This window comes from Hemiscyllium ocellatum, chromosome 43, assembly GCF_020745735.1.
Source record: "Hemiscyllium ocellatum isolate sHemOce1 chromosome 43, sHemOce1.pat.X.cur, whole genome shotgun sequence".
Classification (NCBI taxonomy): Eukaryota; Metazoa; Chordata; class Chondrichthyes; order Orectolobiformes; family Hemiscylliidae; genus Hemiscyllium; species Hemiscyllium ocellatum.
In genome coordinates this window covers 30,013,082-30,029,963 of record NC_083443.1, presented here as the reverse complement: position 1 = coordinate 30,029,963, position 16,882 = coordinate 30,013,082, and the positions used below count along the sequence as shown (strand labels likewise).

Genomic DNA, 16,882 nt, shown 5'->3' with positions numbered 1-16,882 from the left:
CTCCAGCTCCTCGGATGCTGCCTGACTGACTGTGCTTTTCCAGCACGACACTCTTGGACTATAAATATCTCAGCATGTGTTGCTAATAGGAAAAATATTCACAGTCCTACAAAGGATATTCATATCCTAATTTCTATCATTTAGATTTCGTACACAGCACAACTGCAATAGGGTCAAACTTCTGAAGATCCCTCCTTTAATGGCATTGTGCATATGGGTAAAAAATGAGGTCTGCAGATGCTGGAGATCACAGCTGCAAATGTGTTGCTGGTCAAAGCACAGCAGGTTAGGCAGCATCTCAGGAATAGAGAATTCGACGTTTCGAGCATAAGCCCTTCATCACCGAAACGTCGAATTCTCTATTCCTGAGATGCTGCCTAACCTGCTGTGCTTTGACCAGCAACACATTTGCAGCATTGTGCATATGGACTCTGTACATTCAAGAAGGCAGCTCACCACCACCTTCTTAAGGGCAACTGGGAATGGGCAATAAAATGCTGGCCCAGTCAGTGACACCCACATTCTGTGAATGAATAAAACAAACTCAAGGAAGGGAGGGTTGGTAAACATGGTATGCAAAGATTATATCATTTACAACATGGTAGAAAACAGAGGATAAAGGTATGAAAACATTAGCAAAGGAGAAGAATATGTTCTGGTGTGTGTAACTATTGGGTAATCATTCCCAGTGGCATGTTCTAGCCAAGGGGTTTTACAGATTCTGCAGATAGCACTGCTGCCTCACAGCGCCAGAGACCCAGGTTTAATTCCCGCCTCAGGCAACTGACTGTGTGGAGTTTGCACGTTCTCCCCGTGTCTGTGTGAGTTTCCTCCGGGTGCTCCGGTTTCCTCCCAGAGTCCAAAGATGTGCGGGTCAGGTGAATTGGCCGTGCTAAATTGCCCGTAGTGTTAGGTAAAGGGGTAAATGTAGGGGTATGGGTGGGTTGCGCTTCGGCGGGTCAGTGTGTACTTGTTGGGCCAAAGGGCCTGTTTCCACACTGTAAGTAATCTAATCTAATCTAATCTATAGTGCCTTCAGAATGGGGCTGAACTTCCAATCAACATTCCCTTTCTTTTGATTCTCAGATGAGTTCATTATTTCTCCAGTGGAAGGTGAGCTCCGTGTACGAAGAGGCGCCGAGTTGGATCGAGAAAGCATTGCATTTTATAACCTAACCATTATGGGAAAAGACAGAGGCACACCAGCACTGAGCAGTATGGTCAGTCCTTAACTTATTCATACCCCCTGTTTTATATTAGCACAGCATGTATTCCTAGCATCAAGCTTCACATATTGCCCAGTTACTTTTGGACAGTAATCTTTAGCAGGCAATTTACCCTGTCTGCAAGGATAGGCACATTGATGCACTTGCTTCATTTCTCCCATTATCTCCATCCATGAAACAACCACCTGTATTTCTTTCTCAACTTGTAACTCTCTCTCATTCCTTTGTTCCTTCTTTTCTCTTCTTATTTCTTTACTCTTTCCTTCCCTCCCTCTCTCCTTCCTTTCCTTCAGTTATTCTCACACAAGGTTGGCGCAGACTATAGTTTCAGTCTTGAGGATTATGATTTGTGTCAGATGGGACCCACTGCTGACAGTGGTGGTACTTTTGCAGTGCAGTCAATATTCTCAATTGGGACCTTGCAAGTCCAGTTGTGCTGAGTAAGTTCCTGCAAAGAGCAGTGTTGGTTGAGGGATACATGTTTCCCAGGCACTGAGGAGATCTCTTCTGTCCTTCTGTAAAATGAAGAGTCTGACATCCATTCATGATGTGTGAAGTGGACAAAGTCAGAAGTCACACAGCACTAGACTGTAGTCTGAACAGGTTGATTTAAAATCACAAGCTGCTCCTTCATCAGCTCACTTCTGAAAGCTTGTGGTTTTAAATAAACCTTTTGGGCTATAACCTGGTGCCGTGGTGCCCCTGACTTTATATGAGAGGAGCAGAAGCTCAGTTCAACATCTTTTCAGAGAGAGAGGTTGGTGATGGCCTAGTGGCATTATCACCGGACCATTAGTCAAGACACCCAGGTAGTGTTCTGGGGACCCTGGTTCAAATCCTGCCAGGACAGATGGTGGAATTTAAATTCAACTTTAAAAAAATCTGGAATTGTGTGTCTAATGATGACCATGTATCTGGTTCACTAACGTCCTTTAGGGAAGGAAACTGCCTTCCTTACCAGGTCTGGCCAACATGTGACTCTTATGTGGGTGGCACGGTGGCACAGTGGTTAGCACTGCTGCCTCACAGCGCCAGAGACCCGGGTTCAATTCTCGCCTCAGGCGACTGACTGTGTGGAGTTTGCACGTTCTCCCCGTGTCTGCGTGGGTTTCCTCCGGGTGCTCCGGTTTCCTCCCACAGTCCAAAGATGTGCGGGTCAGTTGAATTGGCCATGCTAAATTGCCTGTAGTGTTAGGTAAGAGGTAAATGTAGGGGTATGGGTGGGTTGCGCTTCGGCGGGTCAGTGTGGACTTGTTGGGCCGAAGAGCCTGTTTCCACACTGCAGGTAATCTAATAAAGACAAAAGCTTGGCTGAAGCATTATGCAATTGCTACCGCAGGCCTTGCCTTTGACCGCCACCAGTAAAGTCACCGGCCAAGAGTTTGAGAAAACACATTCAGATTTAGAACATTAAGTTTCCCTATCTGCTGATTTTCTTGAGAAGTTCAGCTGAAGACTCTCAGTCACCAATTGCAGCAAATTGAATTCCAATTCATCATCATCGACTCCTATAACTCCCCAGTCCACCCAATGTGCACCCAATTAGACATCAGGCTTTATGGTCAGGCTTGATTTTCATTCACAAATTCCTGAACCTACACGTCGTGTTCTACCTTGAGCCCTGTTTTGTTGTGGAAAAGCTTGAGATGAAGGGTCAGCAGATATCTGACTTTGCAGAGGTTTACTTCTTGGGAAAAGATTGATCAAATCTGGTCGTAAGGACCGCTCCTGCCCCATCTCTCTGGTGTGACTCATTTGGATTACAACATCCTATTCCAGAACTGGGAATTTATTAGAATGGTACCAGAGACCAGTCAGTTTATGTGAGGGATCTGGGAATGTTCTCCTTTGAGCAGGGAATCTTCAGAGTCGATATAATGCAGGTGTTCATAAGCAAGAATGTTCAAGTAAAGAAGATTTCCTCATACATATTGAACAGAGGACACCAGTTTTTCAGGTCACTACCTTAACAGTTTTTCCACATTGAGTTGTTACAATCTGGATCACACTGTCTGAAAATGTGCTGGAAGCGAAACTTTCCAAAGGTAGTCACTAGAAGTGGAGACATTTGCTGGGCTATTGGGGAAAGAGCAGGGTGAGTGAGCCTGATCGCAGAACTGACAGGGATGTGACAGGCTGAATGGACTGCTCCGTGCTGTAAAATCCTCTGATTCTATTGTGTGCAGGTACTGGTGGGCGTTCGTGTCCTGGATGTAAACGACAATGATCCTGTGCTCCAGAACATTCCGCGGAACTGCACCATCAGTGAAAACACGGCCGTGTCCACAAGCATTACTAGGATTTTGGCCACGGACATTGACAGTGGGCACAATGCACTCCTGACCTTTAGTATCACTGCAGGAAACTTTGAAAATGCCTTCTTCATCAATGAAACAGTTAAGTAATTGATTAGCTTAAGTACATGGATGTGACATGGTTAATATAAGGCTTGAAACAAACATGAGCAACCAAGTCTCGTTTACACAGTAGCTCTTGTGTTCACTAACCTACATTGTTTCCTGGTATACCAGATTAAATCTTAGCTTCATGTTCAAATTCAAAACTCCTCCCTATATCTGTAACCAGCATCACCCCTACAAGCTCCAAAACCTAATTGTTATTTTAGAATGCAATTACCTAAGTTACAAATCTATGAAAATTCATTCCCTAAAATCATCTCTCCACTCTTTCTCTGCCTCTGTCCTAGAAGAAATGAATTAAAAATCCAATCTTCAATAGATATTTTAAAAGTAGTATAATATGATACAATCAGGATGAGTGTAAATGGTTTTGGGAAAGGGAAATAATGTTTTGATGAACAAGAAACAGAGAGTGGTTGTCATCAACATCCTCCCCATTATCATGGCAGACCCTCCCAGATGAGAATGACACTCTGCCACTCTCAGGATGAGTCTGTGAAAGCAAACAGTTGGAATATTTTTGATGGTGTTTAGGAGATTCGTGTTAATTAAGGGCACTGAAAGTTGGCAGGTCTGTGGAGTTGAGGTTCCTGATGAAGGGCTTTTGCCTGAAATGTCGATATATCTGCTCGTTGGATGCTGCCTGAACTGCTGTGCTCTTCCAGCACCACATGATCCAGAGTCACAACTGTATCAGTCATGATTGAAAGACCGAACAGGTTTGAGAATCTGAGTGACCTACCCCTGCTCCTTCTTCACATCTTCCTGCATGGGGATCCAAAGTGATTGTGACCCCTTTCTCATGTTAATGTCACCTTTTTCTTTACAGATTGGAGTCATCTATGTCAACAGACCATTGGATAGAGAGCAGACTGCCGAATACCAACTTACCATCACGGTCAAGGACAACCCAGAAAACCCGAGACACGCTCGAAGAGTAATTATTTTCAGCCCTATCAAATACAGTGTTGCCAAACCTAACTACATCATCGGCTTTAGCATTTAGAGATACATTGCATGTGTGATTAAAGTTTCATTGTGATGCGCATATTTATTAATCATATGCAAATGAAATCATAAGATTGTGTGTTGAGGGTCTTTTGCTACAGTGGTAGTGTCCCTACCTCTAGTTCAGCAAATCTGAGCTCAAGTCCCACCTCAAAGTAGTGATCACCATGGAGGGAGGTCATAAAGATGGATGGAGCTTGAATCCTACTGTGGCAGATAGTGGAATTTGAATTCAATAAACATCTGGGATTAAGAGTCTAATAATGATCATGCACTCAGTTGTCAGAAAAGGCCATCTTGAGGGAAGGAAACTGCCATCCTTTCCTGATCTGGCCTACATGTGACTCCAGACCCACAGCAATGTGGATGACTCATAACTGTCCTCTGGGTGATTAGGGGTGGGCAATAAATTCTGATCTAGCCAGCGATACGCTCATCCCAAAAGTAAATATCTTTTAAAATTATATGTCCAAACAGTTGATTAAGTTATATAAAAAAAATGATAGGTGCATGAGTTTAGATGTAACTGATAAATAGGTGTCAACCACATGAGCTCTCAAGCAAACTCCACCATTTAATAAATTCAGGTCTGACCCTAAACCTCAACTCTACTTCCTTGTCCCATCATACCTCCCATTCCTCGAATCACTGAAGACTCCAAAATATATGTCAGTTATTCTGCAACTTAGCATCTCTCTGGGGGACAGAAATCAAAGGATTGCAATGTTCTGAGTGAAGAAATTTCTCTAAGTCCTATAGGTCTTGGATGGCTGTCTCCCTAACCTAGTTTCCCCTGTACATTCTAATTAATAAATGTTACTACGTCTGCCACATTTTAGAAAAATCATTTGAAAATTATCTCACATCTCTGCTCATTCCAATGACTTTACATTAGACACACAGGCAGAAAACTAGCCACCAGGATACATGAACGTCAACTAGCCACAAAACAACATGACCTTCTCTCACTAGTATCCTTTGACTGGGATAACACATCCATCCTAGGACAAGCCAAACAGAGACATGCACGAGAATTCCTAGAAGCATGGCATTCCAACCGGAACTCCATCAACAAACACGTTGACTTGGACCCCATTTACCAACCCCTGTGAAAAAGAACAGAAAATGACATCACCACAGGAAATGACATCACCAACCCAAGGAAACCCAAACATATAAATAGAAAGCAGGAAACACCAGCAGTGCTTCGTCCGGAGGCTCACTGAAGATGTTACCGAGTATGGTGATGAAACATCTGAAAAAAAATGAACCTTCCAGTTCAGTGAGCAAACCTACATCCAGAACCTCAACCTGAGCTACAAATCTTCTCAAAACTCTGCAAAGGCTAAACATCTACCAGCTTCTGGTTTGGAAGCTATTTCTTCATCTGTTCAATTATCCTTTGAGGCAGTAGATTCCAGCTCATTCCTTTCAATAAAAAAGTGCCTGTTTGGCTATTACCTTAACATTTCAGACAGCGTGGGCTCACAGGATTAGCACCAGGGATTAGAAAATGCAATTACAAGGAGAGCGCTGCACAAGTGTGGGCTGTATTTGCTGGAACAGAGAATATGAAGGTAGAATCTAATTGATCCAATTTCAGAAGCTTTAAAGGTTAAAGAGGGAAAGGTTATTTCACTTTGCAGTGAATCAGTTAACAAAGGTGCATAAACCAGTCTTTTACAGAATCACAAAACTGTTACAGTGCAGAAACATGCCACCATTGGGTCCATCACGTATGTTGCATGAGTATTATTGCCCAGTACCAATGCCCTGCTTTCTCCCCACTGGTTCTATCCAAATAATCATCCAATCCCCTCTTGAATGCCTCAGTTTGAACTCGTGTACACCAAAAGACAGGGTGAGATAGAATAAAACGTTTGACTCAGAACCTTATGAGAATTGATTGTTTTAACTTGGTAAGGCTATTAAGGATACAGAACCCAAAGATGATTCAGTGAAGCAGTGTACTGTGTTAATCTAATTGGGTGATAGAAGATGCCTTAGGGTTGATGAGTGTGGTGCTGGAAAAGCACAGCAGGTCAGGTAGCATCCAAGGAGCAGGTGAATCGATGTTTCAGGCATAAGCCTTCATCGGGAATGAGACTTGTGGCCCAAGGGAGCTGAGAGATAAGTGGGAGGAGGGGTGGGAAAGTTAGCTGGGGAACGTCAGTTCTCCTGCTGCTCAGATGCTGTCTGACCTGCTGTGCTTTTCCAGCACCACACTCATCAACTCTGATCCCCAGCATCTGCAGTCCTCACTTCCTCCTAACATGCCTTAGGGGCTGAATGGGCTGTACCTCTACACATGCTGCTGCAATATAAAGGCAAGCTAATCACACAGAAATATAGGAAATAGGAATAGGACTTGACCCTTCAGCCCGTCAAACCACCTCCTCCATTCAATATGATCATAAAGTCATAATCATACAGCATGGAAACAGACCCTTTGGTCTAACTATTCGATGCCCAACATAATCCCAAAACAAACTAGTCACATCTGCCTGCTCCTGGCCCATGTCCCTCCAAACCTTTCCTCTTCATGTACATAGCTGAGTGTCTTTTTAACATTGCAACTGTGCCCACATCCACCACCTCCTCAGGAAGTTCATTCCACATATGAACCATCCTCTATGTAAAAGAATTGCCCCCATGTCTTTTTTAAAATCTCTCTCCTCTCCAAATGTGCCCCCCTGTCTTGAAATGCCCCTCAGCTGATCCCGTATCTTAGTGCTATATTCCTGCATTCTCCCCATGCCTTTGACACCTTCAGCTGATAGATATCTATCTTTTTCTTTCTTAAATGATTTTTGAATTTCTATGATCTATAATAAATGTATGCAATGATTTCTGCTGGCGGAGCATTCCCTGCAGGTTCACCTGGGCCCAAGTGAAGAAACTTCTCCTCAGCTCAGTCTGAAATGGGCTAGCATGTATTCTGAGCTGATGACTCCCTCACCCAGGGGAAAGATCATCCCTGCATCCAGTCTGTCCAGAACCAGTCCGCATTCAATGGGATTCCCCGTCTCACTCTTATAAACTCTTATGTTGAAAAAACTTCACTGGAAGAACAAACATAAGTAAATGATCCTGAGGCAGATAAATCCGATGTGGAACCAGCCCAGGTGTGATGAAGACATGATCTGGAGGTGCCGGTGTTGGACTGGGGTGTACAAAGTTAAAAATCACACAACACCAGGTTATAGTCCAACAGGTTTAATTGGAAGCGCATTAGCTTTCGGAGCAACGCTCCTTCATCAGGTGATAGTGTTCTCTGTATTAAACACAGGGACAACTGTTCTGTGTATTGTACACAGAGACTGCTGTTCTATATACTATACACTGCTGTTCCTGAGAATAGACACAGTGACTGCTGTGATACATATTATACAGAGCGACTGCTGTTCTCTGTATTACGCACAGGGACAGCTGTTCTCTATACGATATGCAGGGGCAGCTGTTGTCCATATTATACACAGGCACTGCAGTTCTCCTTCACCTGATGAAGGAGCGGCGCTCTGAAAGCTGGTGTAATGAAGACGCTCATCCTGGACTGAAACTTCCATGTTTCAGCAGTCAAGGCATTCTGATAAAAATACAAATCACAAGATAAAAGTTGAATTTCTCTATGCAAGAGCTCTGTGAATATTATGTCTTTGAACGATATTGCTTATGTACACAGAGAAGTGACCTATGTCATACGGACAGACCCACTCTTTTCCATCAAACATTCTTGCAACTTTTTTTGAATTATCCGGGAGCTTGGGTAACCTATCAGGCACTGTTGCTTTGTCTGTGGTAACAGCTTGGTCTAATCAGAATTGACTTACCAACCAATCAACATCCTTTTCTCTGGGAGTATAAATTGTTGTGATTTGCCATTCTTGCATTTGTCCTGATGAATGCAAGATGAAACGTTTCTGCAACATTCAAAATGTAATTTGTTTTAATCAGGTGCCTGAATCCAAAGGTTGCATCACTGTCTTGACCTCATTCCAGAGCAGTTGGTGTTTTGGGGATTATTTTAAGTGGCTGCTTTGAATTCACTTCTAAGTTTGAATTAGAACCCACTGCAGAATGGACCATCAGCGAGTCAGTGAAACACATGCTGAAAGGGTATGAGCAGATCATTAATGAGTATTTTTTCAGTGAATTGTTGACAATTTCAACTGCTCCCCTGTATCCTCCAAGCTTCAAATCTATTTCCAGCCAGTTCCTATACTCAGCTGTCCCTTTTGTGTAACTGTTAGAATGTGGGGGAAAGGGGGTGATGGAGATAGGAGTCATCAATGAGCTCAAGACCGCCTGACCCAAAGGAAACATTGATGCATATTGACAACTCACAAACAAGTTTGTTTTGTATCATCCTACACACTTCCTGCTCTTTGGAGATATTGGGGTGGTGCTGTAACCGAATACAAAGAGCTCATCACGAGTGCTCTTTCTGTACTCATCAGCTCAAGTGAGGATCGAACCCAGAGCTTCTGGTCTTGAAGCGGGGACCTAGTGTGCACCAGAATCTCCACAATGATTGAGCAAATAGAATAGTATTTCCTTTCAATAAAATCTGAAGACATCGTTCCTTTCATTTTCATGTTGATCAATTCACAATATTGTCTCTGTCTTACCAGGATTCTGACTTACTGACCATCTCCATCTCAGATGAGAACGATAACAGACCCACCTTTACTCAGAAGTCGTATCGAGCTGAAATTCTCGAGAATCTGGAAGCAGGTAGGTGTGTTATTACAGGCCATGTATTTTGTGGGACAGAATCCTCAAAGCAAAAACCCTTCCCTGAACTGCTTCCAAAGAATTTACACCCTCCCTTAAATAAGATGACTAACGCAGTGCACAGTGCTCCAGCAATGGCTTCACAGTGATGACCTGTAAAATTAAAGGATAACCTCCTGGCTGTTATATTCAATTCCCCTCATATTACATGGTAGCATTCTATTAGCTTTCCTAATTACTTGCTGTACCTACACCCTAACCTTTTGCAATTCATGCACGAAAGCTTGCATTTCTGTAGGTCTTCCAAAGTGTTTTTGCAGCCAACGATGCATTTCTTGAAATGTTGTTACTGTTATAATGTGAGATTAAGGCTTTTTGGATTGAAAAAGGAGTTGAATGGCTGGATACGCAAGAACCTTGCTCCACTTTCTGGGAGACACTGAGTTAATGTCAGAGCTGGGTTATTCAGGGGAGAAACCTGAAAGGCTTATTCATGAAAAAAAAGTGCCAAGATTTTGGAACAGTCTCCCACACGGTTCTTCATCAATTCCAGAAATCTGAGACCAGTAGGTTATGGCCTGGCTAGGAATATGGAGACAATGGGAGGAAAGGCTGGAATTAGTGAAGACAGATACAGATCAGCCATAAACTCTCTGAATGGCAGGAATTACTTACGGGGTTGAATGGCCTCCTTCTGTTGCAATAATCCCAACTGCCAGCCACAGTGCCATATTTACCAATGAATTATTTGAAGAACTTGAATTATTTTCACATTTCACTTTTCACATTCTCAGGAAGCTCCCAGGCAAGAAAGTTCTTGTTCAAGTGTAGTTACATTTGTACACAGCAAGCCCCCACAGTAATGGTCAGGTGATTTTGGTAATGTTGATGAGGAGGTATTAGCTAGCACACTGTGAAGCATATTGTACCATGGGATCTTGAGACTGGCTACACAGGACCTTAAATTAATATCACACCTGAAAGTCAGAACTCCCAACAGGAATGTCGACAGGTATGCTGTGTGACTCGATGACAGATGGGAGGATTCCAGCAATCTCAAAGTTCTTCGGAAGACCCAGGAGAGTACTGACCAATAGCAACTCCTGAACCATCATTTAAAGGGATAGGCTGTCCTTTAGCACTGCACTGGCTATGAGCATAGATACAGTATCCATGGGACTTGACCCCATATCCTTCTGACTCAGGCAGGAGTTCCAGCCACTGAGGCACAGCTAAACATGGAATCAGCGTAGTTAGCTATTTTGTGAAAGGAACTCAATAGGATTGGATATAATCAGAGGCAAGCCTAAGTCACAAATTTCTACTGTACTATGATCTTAAAAACTGGTTTTAAAGGTGTTACAGTAACCGTCAAAAGTTAATGTGTCATTGACCACAGTTCACACACTTTCCTTCATTGTTTAACTTCTAGGTACACAAATCACCATGCTAAATGGACCCATTTTAGCATTTGACAGTGATGAAGGACCCAATGCTGTGATCAGTTACCAGTTACAGACTAACATAACCGAATTCTTCACAGTAGACCGGAACACTGGTAAGCTGTTGCCCCTCTGTTAAATACAGCACAAAAGGAAGGCTTTTTAAAATAATGCTTAACACATCCTGCAGAGCTATGCTCTGGTATTTCACAGGCAGTGAAATATTTGAAAGCCCCACTGACTGTTAAGTAGATTAACATTGCTGTCAATCTGCTTGCAAACAGCAGTGAGAGAAATGGCCAGGTCATCTCTTCTGGTAGCTATAGGAGCAGCCAGATGATTTGCTCCATGGAGTAATTTCTCATGTTTAGGGTGATGCATCCAATGGAAATGAGAGTAAGCAGTGAGAGTTGGAACACACTATCGATGCCTTTACTTTCACTTAAGCCAAGATGAGGCAGCCCGGTGGCTCAGTGGTTAGCACTACTGTCTCACAGCATCACAGACTCAGGTTTTACTCCATCCCTCGGGCGCCTGCCTGCATGGAGTTTGCACATTCTCCCCATGTCTGCGTGGGTTTCCTCCCACAGTGCAGAGATGTGTGGGCTAGGTGGATTGGCCATGCTAAATTGTCCAGGGCTGTGCAGGCTAGATAGATTAGCCATGGGGAATGCAGAGTTACAGGGCTTGGGTGGGTTGCTTTTTGGAGGGCTGGGAAGGGCTGAATGGCCTGATTCTGTGAGATGTTTCACTCTCATTTTAGAATGAAAACTGATTCAACTGAGACATTCAATCTGAGTTGTAATCAAATGGATACACAGACGTGCAAGAGGTTATTTAGCTGGACAATATTAACCTAAATTCAGAAATTCTATGTTGTGAAACCTCATAAATGTTTTCTGTGCCACAGACTTGGACACAATTGTATTGCAGATTCTAACATAATCATCATTCAAATGCACAGCTCATACCTTCAGAGGTTTGAACCTCAGTACACGTCCATCTTGACATTAAGTTCAGGACACATACTGTTTGGTCCTTCCAACTCTGCTATCCCATGTGTGAAATTCAGCAAACATATTGCATTGGGCGGCACGGTGGCACAGTGGTTAGCACTGCTGCCTCACAGCGCCTGAGACCCGGGTTCAATTCCCGACTCAGGCGACTGACTGTGTGGAGTTTGCACGTTCTCCCCGTGTCTGCGTGGGTTTCCTCCGGGTGCTCCGGTTTCCTCCCACAGTCCAAAGATGTGTGGGTCAGGTGAATTGGCCATGCTAAATTGCCCGTAGTGTTAGGTAAGGGGTAAATGTAGGGGTATGGGTGGGTTGCGCTTCGGCGGGTCGGTGTGGACTTGTTGGGCCGAAGGGCCTGTTTCCACACTGTAAGTCTAATCTAATCTGAAAGGGAAATGGGTACATTCGACTAGCTTTCCAGTAGGAAAGATCCCAAGACTTTTCCAGTGGAAGGAAATTGCCAGGGATGAGAGTCAGGGAGGGTTTAAAAAAAAACTCAGCCTTGAACAGAGGCTAACAAGTATTGATTGAAAGATACCAAGCAAATCAAGAGCTGCTAACAGCTGGTTAAAGAGGGATAGCTACAACCTGCTAAAGAACAAGTTGAAGGTTGGTGCCAGGAATCATATCTTCACACATACTGAGAAATACCTCGAATGGGAAGGAAGCCAAATCTCTCTTCAAGAGGTGATGAGAGTGCTTAACCCAAGAGAAAAGGTAACACAGGCTGGCCCTGTGATCACTGAAGTTTAGAAGAATGTGAGGTAATCTCATTGAAACATAAAATCCTGAGGGGACTTGGCAAAATGGATCCTGAAAGGGTTTTTTCACACCATAGGGAGAGAGTAGAAATAGGAGACTTGGGTTAAGTGGGAGATCTGTAATTTTAAGGAATCAGAAATATTTTTTCTCCTGGAGGGTTCTGAATCTGTGGAACTCTCTTCCCCAGAGATTGGTGCAGGCAGGGCTATTGAATACTTCAAAGGCAGAGAGAGAGATTCTTGACTAATGATGAAGTCAAGGGGTATCAGGGCACAAGAGAGTAGATTGAAGCCACAATCAGATCAGCTTTGATCTTATCAAAGGGCAGAGAAGGCTTGAGGGGTCAAGTGGCCTATTCCTGCTCTTAATCGATTCTGTTTGTGCATATGTGTTAGTGAGAGTATGATATGATAAAACAGTTTAGAGTTAATTTAGAGCAGGACAGTCATTGCATGTGGAGGTCAGACTGGTTCATATTTGTTCAGATGTTATCCTCTGACTATGCCAACAGGTGTAATCATTTTAACTAATGCATTCGATGCCTTATTCATTTTCCAGGTATTGTCTCTGTTGCCCCAGGAAAAAGCATCGACAGGGAGTCCTTGCCTAATGCAAGACTGGAATTGACTGTAATAGCGGAAGATATTGGTCAGCTGAAGAGTGTGGCTGGACTCACAGTAACAGTCTTGGATCAAAATGACAACACACCAGTCTTTACCCCATCTTCAATGACTGTCCACATTCTGGAAAACAGCCCCTCAGGTGATGAATAGGATCACGAATGTTTATGACCGGTTAACTACTATTCCCAGCTGACTAGTTGGTAAACATCAGATCACTGGGAAGTAATACTAGGGAAGTTGTGTGCACCAAGTCAGATAATCAGTTGGACAAATGAGAAAGCCGCATCATTATATTTGGACTCTCTTCCATTAGTGCTTGGAGAAAATTGGAAGATTGTCAGAGAATCTCCCCAACATCCTTGTCCTCCTGTGCATCTATTTATCTATGCTGCTCTCTGTTTTGGTTCTCCAGTTTGATGTGTTTAACAGTGCTCCCTGGTTTGCACAGTTCCACCTGTATTCTTGGATTTAAGCTACAAAACAACTTGTATCTGACCAATTGCAATTCCATGTCTGTTCCATTTGCTCCTTCTGTCCTAGCCCTTTCCATCAGTTTCGAAATGGTCCATCCTTGGAACATAAGACAGCATTATTCTCTTAAAGTCTCCTTGCTGGGTTGTAATGGGCTCATGCTGCCTACGAGTTGGATCCATCTCTGGCCAGACTGAGGGGATCTCTACTGGCTGTAAGGATCCCAAGTGGGAAATGAATCTGTCAATTCTCAATCCAGTTTCCTGTGACAATCTTTGTGTTGCAGCCTTTAATTTGAGGGCCACACCTGAATCACAGTCAGATATGTGTCACTCAGAGCTGAGAGCTGATTGGTTCATGTCTGATGATGCTAAACGTGACCAGGAAGCGGATGAAGGATAGCAAAGCAACAGAGTCCATTTCAGTTCTTGGCCTGCTGCATTGTTATAGCAAAGCCCAATAGAGCCTGGAGGAACAGCACCTCATTGAGTACTTTACAGACCTTGGGACTCAACCAAGAACAATGGCTCCCACTCCGATTGCCAGGCATCCTGCTTTCAAGGGTTTGCTCCCAGCAGAGTTGATCCATTTTCTGCTAACAACATGTTTCATTAACACCTGCACTCCATTGAGTGGCGGCACGGTGGCTCAGTGGTTAGCACTGCTGCCTCACAGCACCAGGGACCAGGTTCAATTCCACCCTCCGGTGACTGTCTGTGTGGAGTTTGCACGTTCTCCTCGTGTCTGCGTGGGTTTCCTCCGGGTGCTCCGGTTTCCTCCCGCAGTCCAAAGACATGCAGGTCAGGTGTTTTGGCCATGGGATGAGCAGGGTTGCGGGGATAGGGTGGGTCTGAGTGGGATGCTTTTCGATGGGCTGAGTGGCCACCTTCCACACCGTTGGGATTCTATGATTCTGTATCCCTTCTCTACTGCTATTAACACTCGTTCACCTTCTGCTGTGAGCACACTTTCTGTCTGTTCCATTTGCTCCTTCTGCCCTTGCCCTTTCCAACAGTGTTAAAACCCACTTCTCTTCCAGCCCCATTCAATTCCAGAGAAGAGTCATACCAGACTCAAAACGTTAACTCTGTTTCTCTCTCCATAGACTACTGAGTTTCTCCAGTATTTTCCAATTTTATTACAACAGAATCCTCATTCAGAGTCATCAGATAAAGGGTTGACGTGGTAAAATCCTCATTTTCTTTTTTGTCTTGGTTTAAGTTCAGCGTTGTTTCCTCTGAATCCTAAAAAAAACTTTGCATCTGCAGTTGTTCAACATTTCAAAGTGGAAGTGCAATCCAGTTTCTTACCCTGGTGTTGCAAGATAATCTTACTCAGACAAACCGCACACGGACAAAAAAAAAATAGCCTTGAGTATTATTTTCAGCACTTCTGATGTTTGAGTTGTCAGTGAGACAGATTGGGAAGGTCCTGCTGAGTTTCAGCATTCCTGTACTGATGGGAAGAGGGGGCCACAATTCCCAATCCTGATTGACAACTACATCAACATTCATTTCCCATCCTGCTTGTATGCTCTCCCTCAGGAATAGTCCATCCCGACCTTGAGGAATGTTCATCGGGGTAGATCCTGAATCGGTCTGCTCAGTCACCTGTTGCAGCGACCTTCGACCTGATGAGACCCCATCCTCATGACGAGGGACAGCCGACAACAAAATGTGTTCGATCCACCGGCCTCAAGAAAAGAGAATTACAGTGATTTACAGCCCTTTGAGTTGAAAGAAGCCCACCCCTGCCTCAGTGCTAAGGGATCAGCCTGTGCTCTGTGACTGACCCAAGACGATGCCTCCATGTTCTGTCAAAGGACATGACCTCTCAGTATCTACCCTGTTAAGCCCTTTCAGAGTCCTGCACATTCCCATGAGCTCACCCCCCAGTATTGTAAACTCAGAGAATAAAGCTAGGTGACAATTAGACAGGGAGTCGCAGGGGCATTTGTTGGGGAAAGCAAAATTAGGAAAGGACACAACATGCGCAGGAGGGGTGGCAAGGTACCTCAGTGGTTAGCACTGCTGCCTCACCGCTTCAGGGACCTGGGTTCGATTCCAGCCTCTGTGTAGAGTTTACACATTCTCCCCATGTCTGCATGGGTTTGCTCTGGTTTCCTCCCATGATTCAAAGATGTACAGGTCAAGTGGATTGGCTGAGCTAAATTGCCTATTGTGTTCACGGATATGTAGGTTAGGTGCATTAGTCAGGGGTAAATGTAGGGTAGGGGAATAGGTCTGGATAGGTCATTCTTCGGAGGGTCAGTGTGGACTTGTTGGGCTGAAGGGCCTGTTTCCACATTGTCGGGATTCCACGCATCTATGGATAATATCACAGAGACATAGAGATGTACAGCACAGAAACAGACTCTTTGGTCCAACCCATCCATGCCGACCAGATATCCCAACCCAATCTAGTCCCACCTGCCAACACCCGGCCCATATCCCTCTAAACCCTTCCTATTCATATACCCATCCAAATGCCTTTTAAATGTTGCAATTATACTAGCCTCCATCATGTCCCCTGTAAGCTCATTCCATTCACGTACCACCCTCTGCGTGAAAACGTTGCCCCTTAGGTCTCTTTTATAACTTTGCCCTCTCACCCTAAACCTATGCCCTCTCGTTCTGGACTTCTCCACCCCAGGGAAAGACCTTTTCTGTTTATTGTATCCATGCCCCTCATGATTTTATAAACCTCTATGAGGTCACCCCTCAGTCTCCGACGCTCCAGGGAAAACAGTCCCAGCGTATTCAAACTCTCCCTATAGCTCAACTCCTCCAACCCTGGCAATGTCCATGTAAATTTTTTTCTGAACCCCTTAAAGATTCACAACATCCTTCCGATAGGAAGGAGACCAGAATTGCACGCAATATTCCAAAAGTGGCCTAAACAACATCCTGTGCAGCTGCAACATGACCTCCCAACTCCTGTACTCAATACTCTGACCAATAAAGGAAAGCATACCAAATGCCTTCTTCACTATCCTATCCACCTGCGACTCCACTTATGAACCTGCACTCCAAGGTCTCTTTGTTCAGCAACACTCCCTAGGACCTTACCATTAAGTATATAAGTCCTGCTAAGATTTGCCTTCCCAAAATGCAACACCTCGCATTTATCTAAATTAAACTCCATCTGCCACTCCAACCCATTTACTCAGCCACTCATTGTCAG

At 44.1% G+C, this 16,882-nt stretch overlaps 1 protein-coding gene across 1 annotated transcript in view; it reads left to right on the top strand.

The window, feature by feature from the left end:
- cdh23 (cadherin-related 23) overlaps positions 1-16,882 on the top strand; it is a 674,096-nt gene that overhangs the window by 592,863 nt on the left and 64,351 nt on the right. The window contains exons 39-44 of the mRNA XM_060854138.1: positions 1,087-1,220; positions 3,413-3,622; positions 4,476-4,583; positions 9,286-9,388; positions 10,821-10,946; positions 13,164-13,367. Of these exons, the coding sequence (XP_060710121.1) occupies positions 1,087-1,220; positions 3,413-3,622; positions 4,476-4,583; positions 9,286-9,388; positions 10,821-10,946; positions 13,164-13,367 (885 nt within the window). The remainder of the gene's footprint in view (positions 1-1,086; positions 1,221-3,412; positions 3,623-4,475; positions 4,584-9,285; positions 9,389-10,820; positions 10,947-13,163; positions 13,368-16,882) is intronic.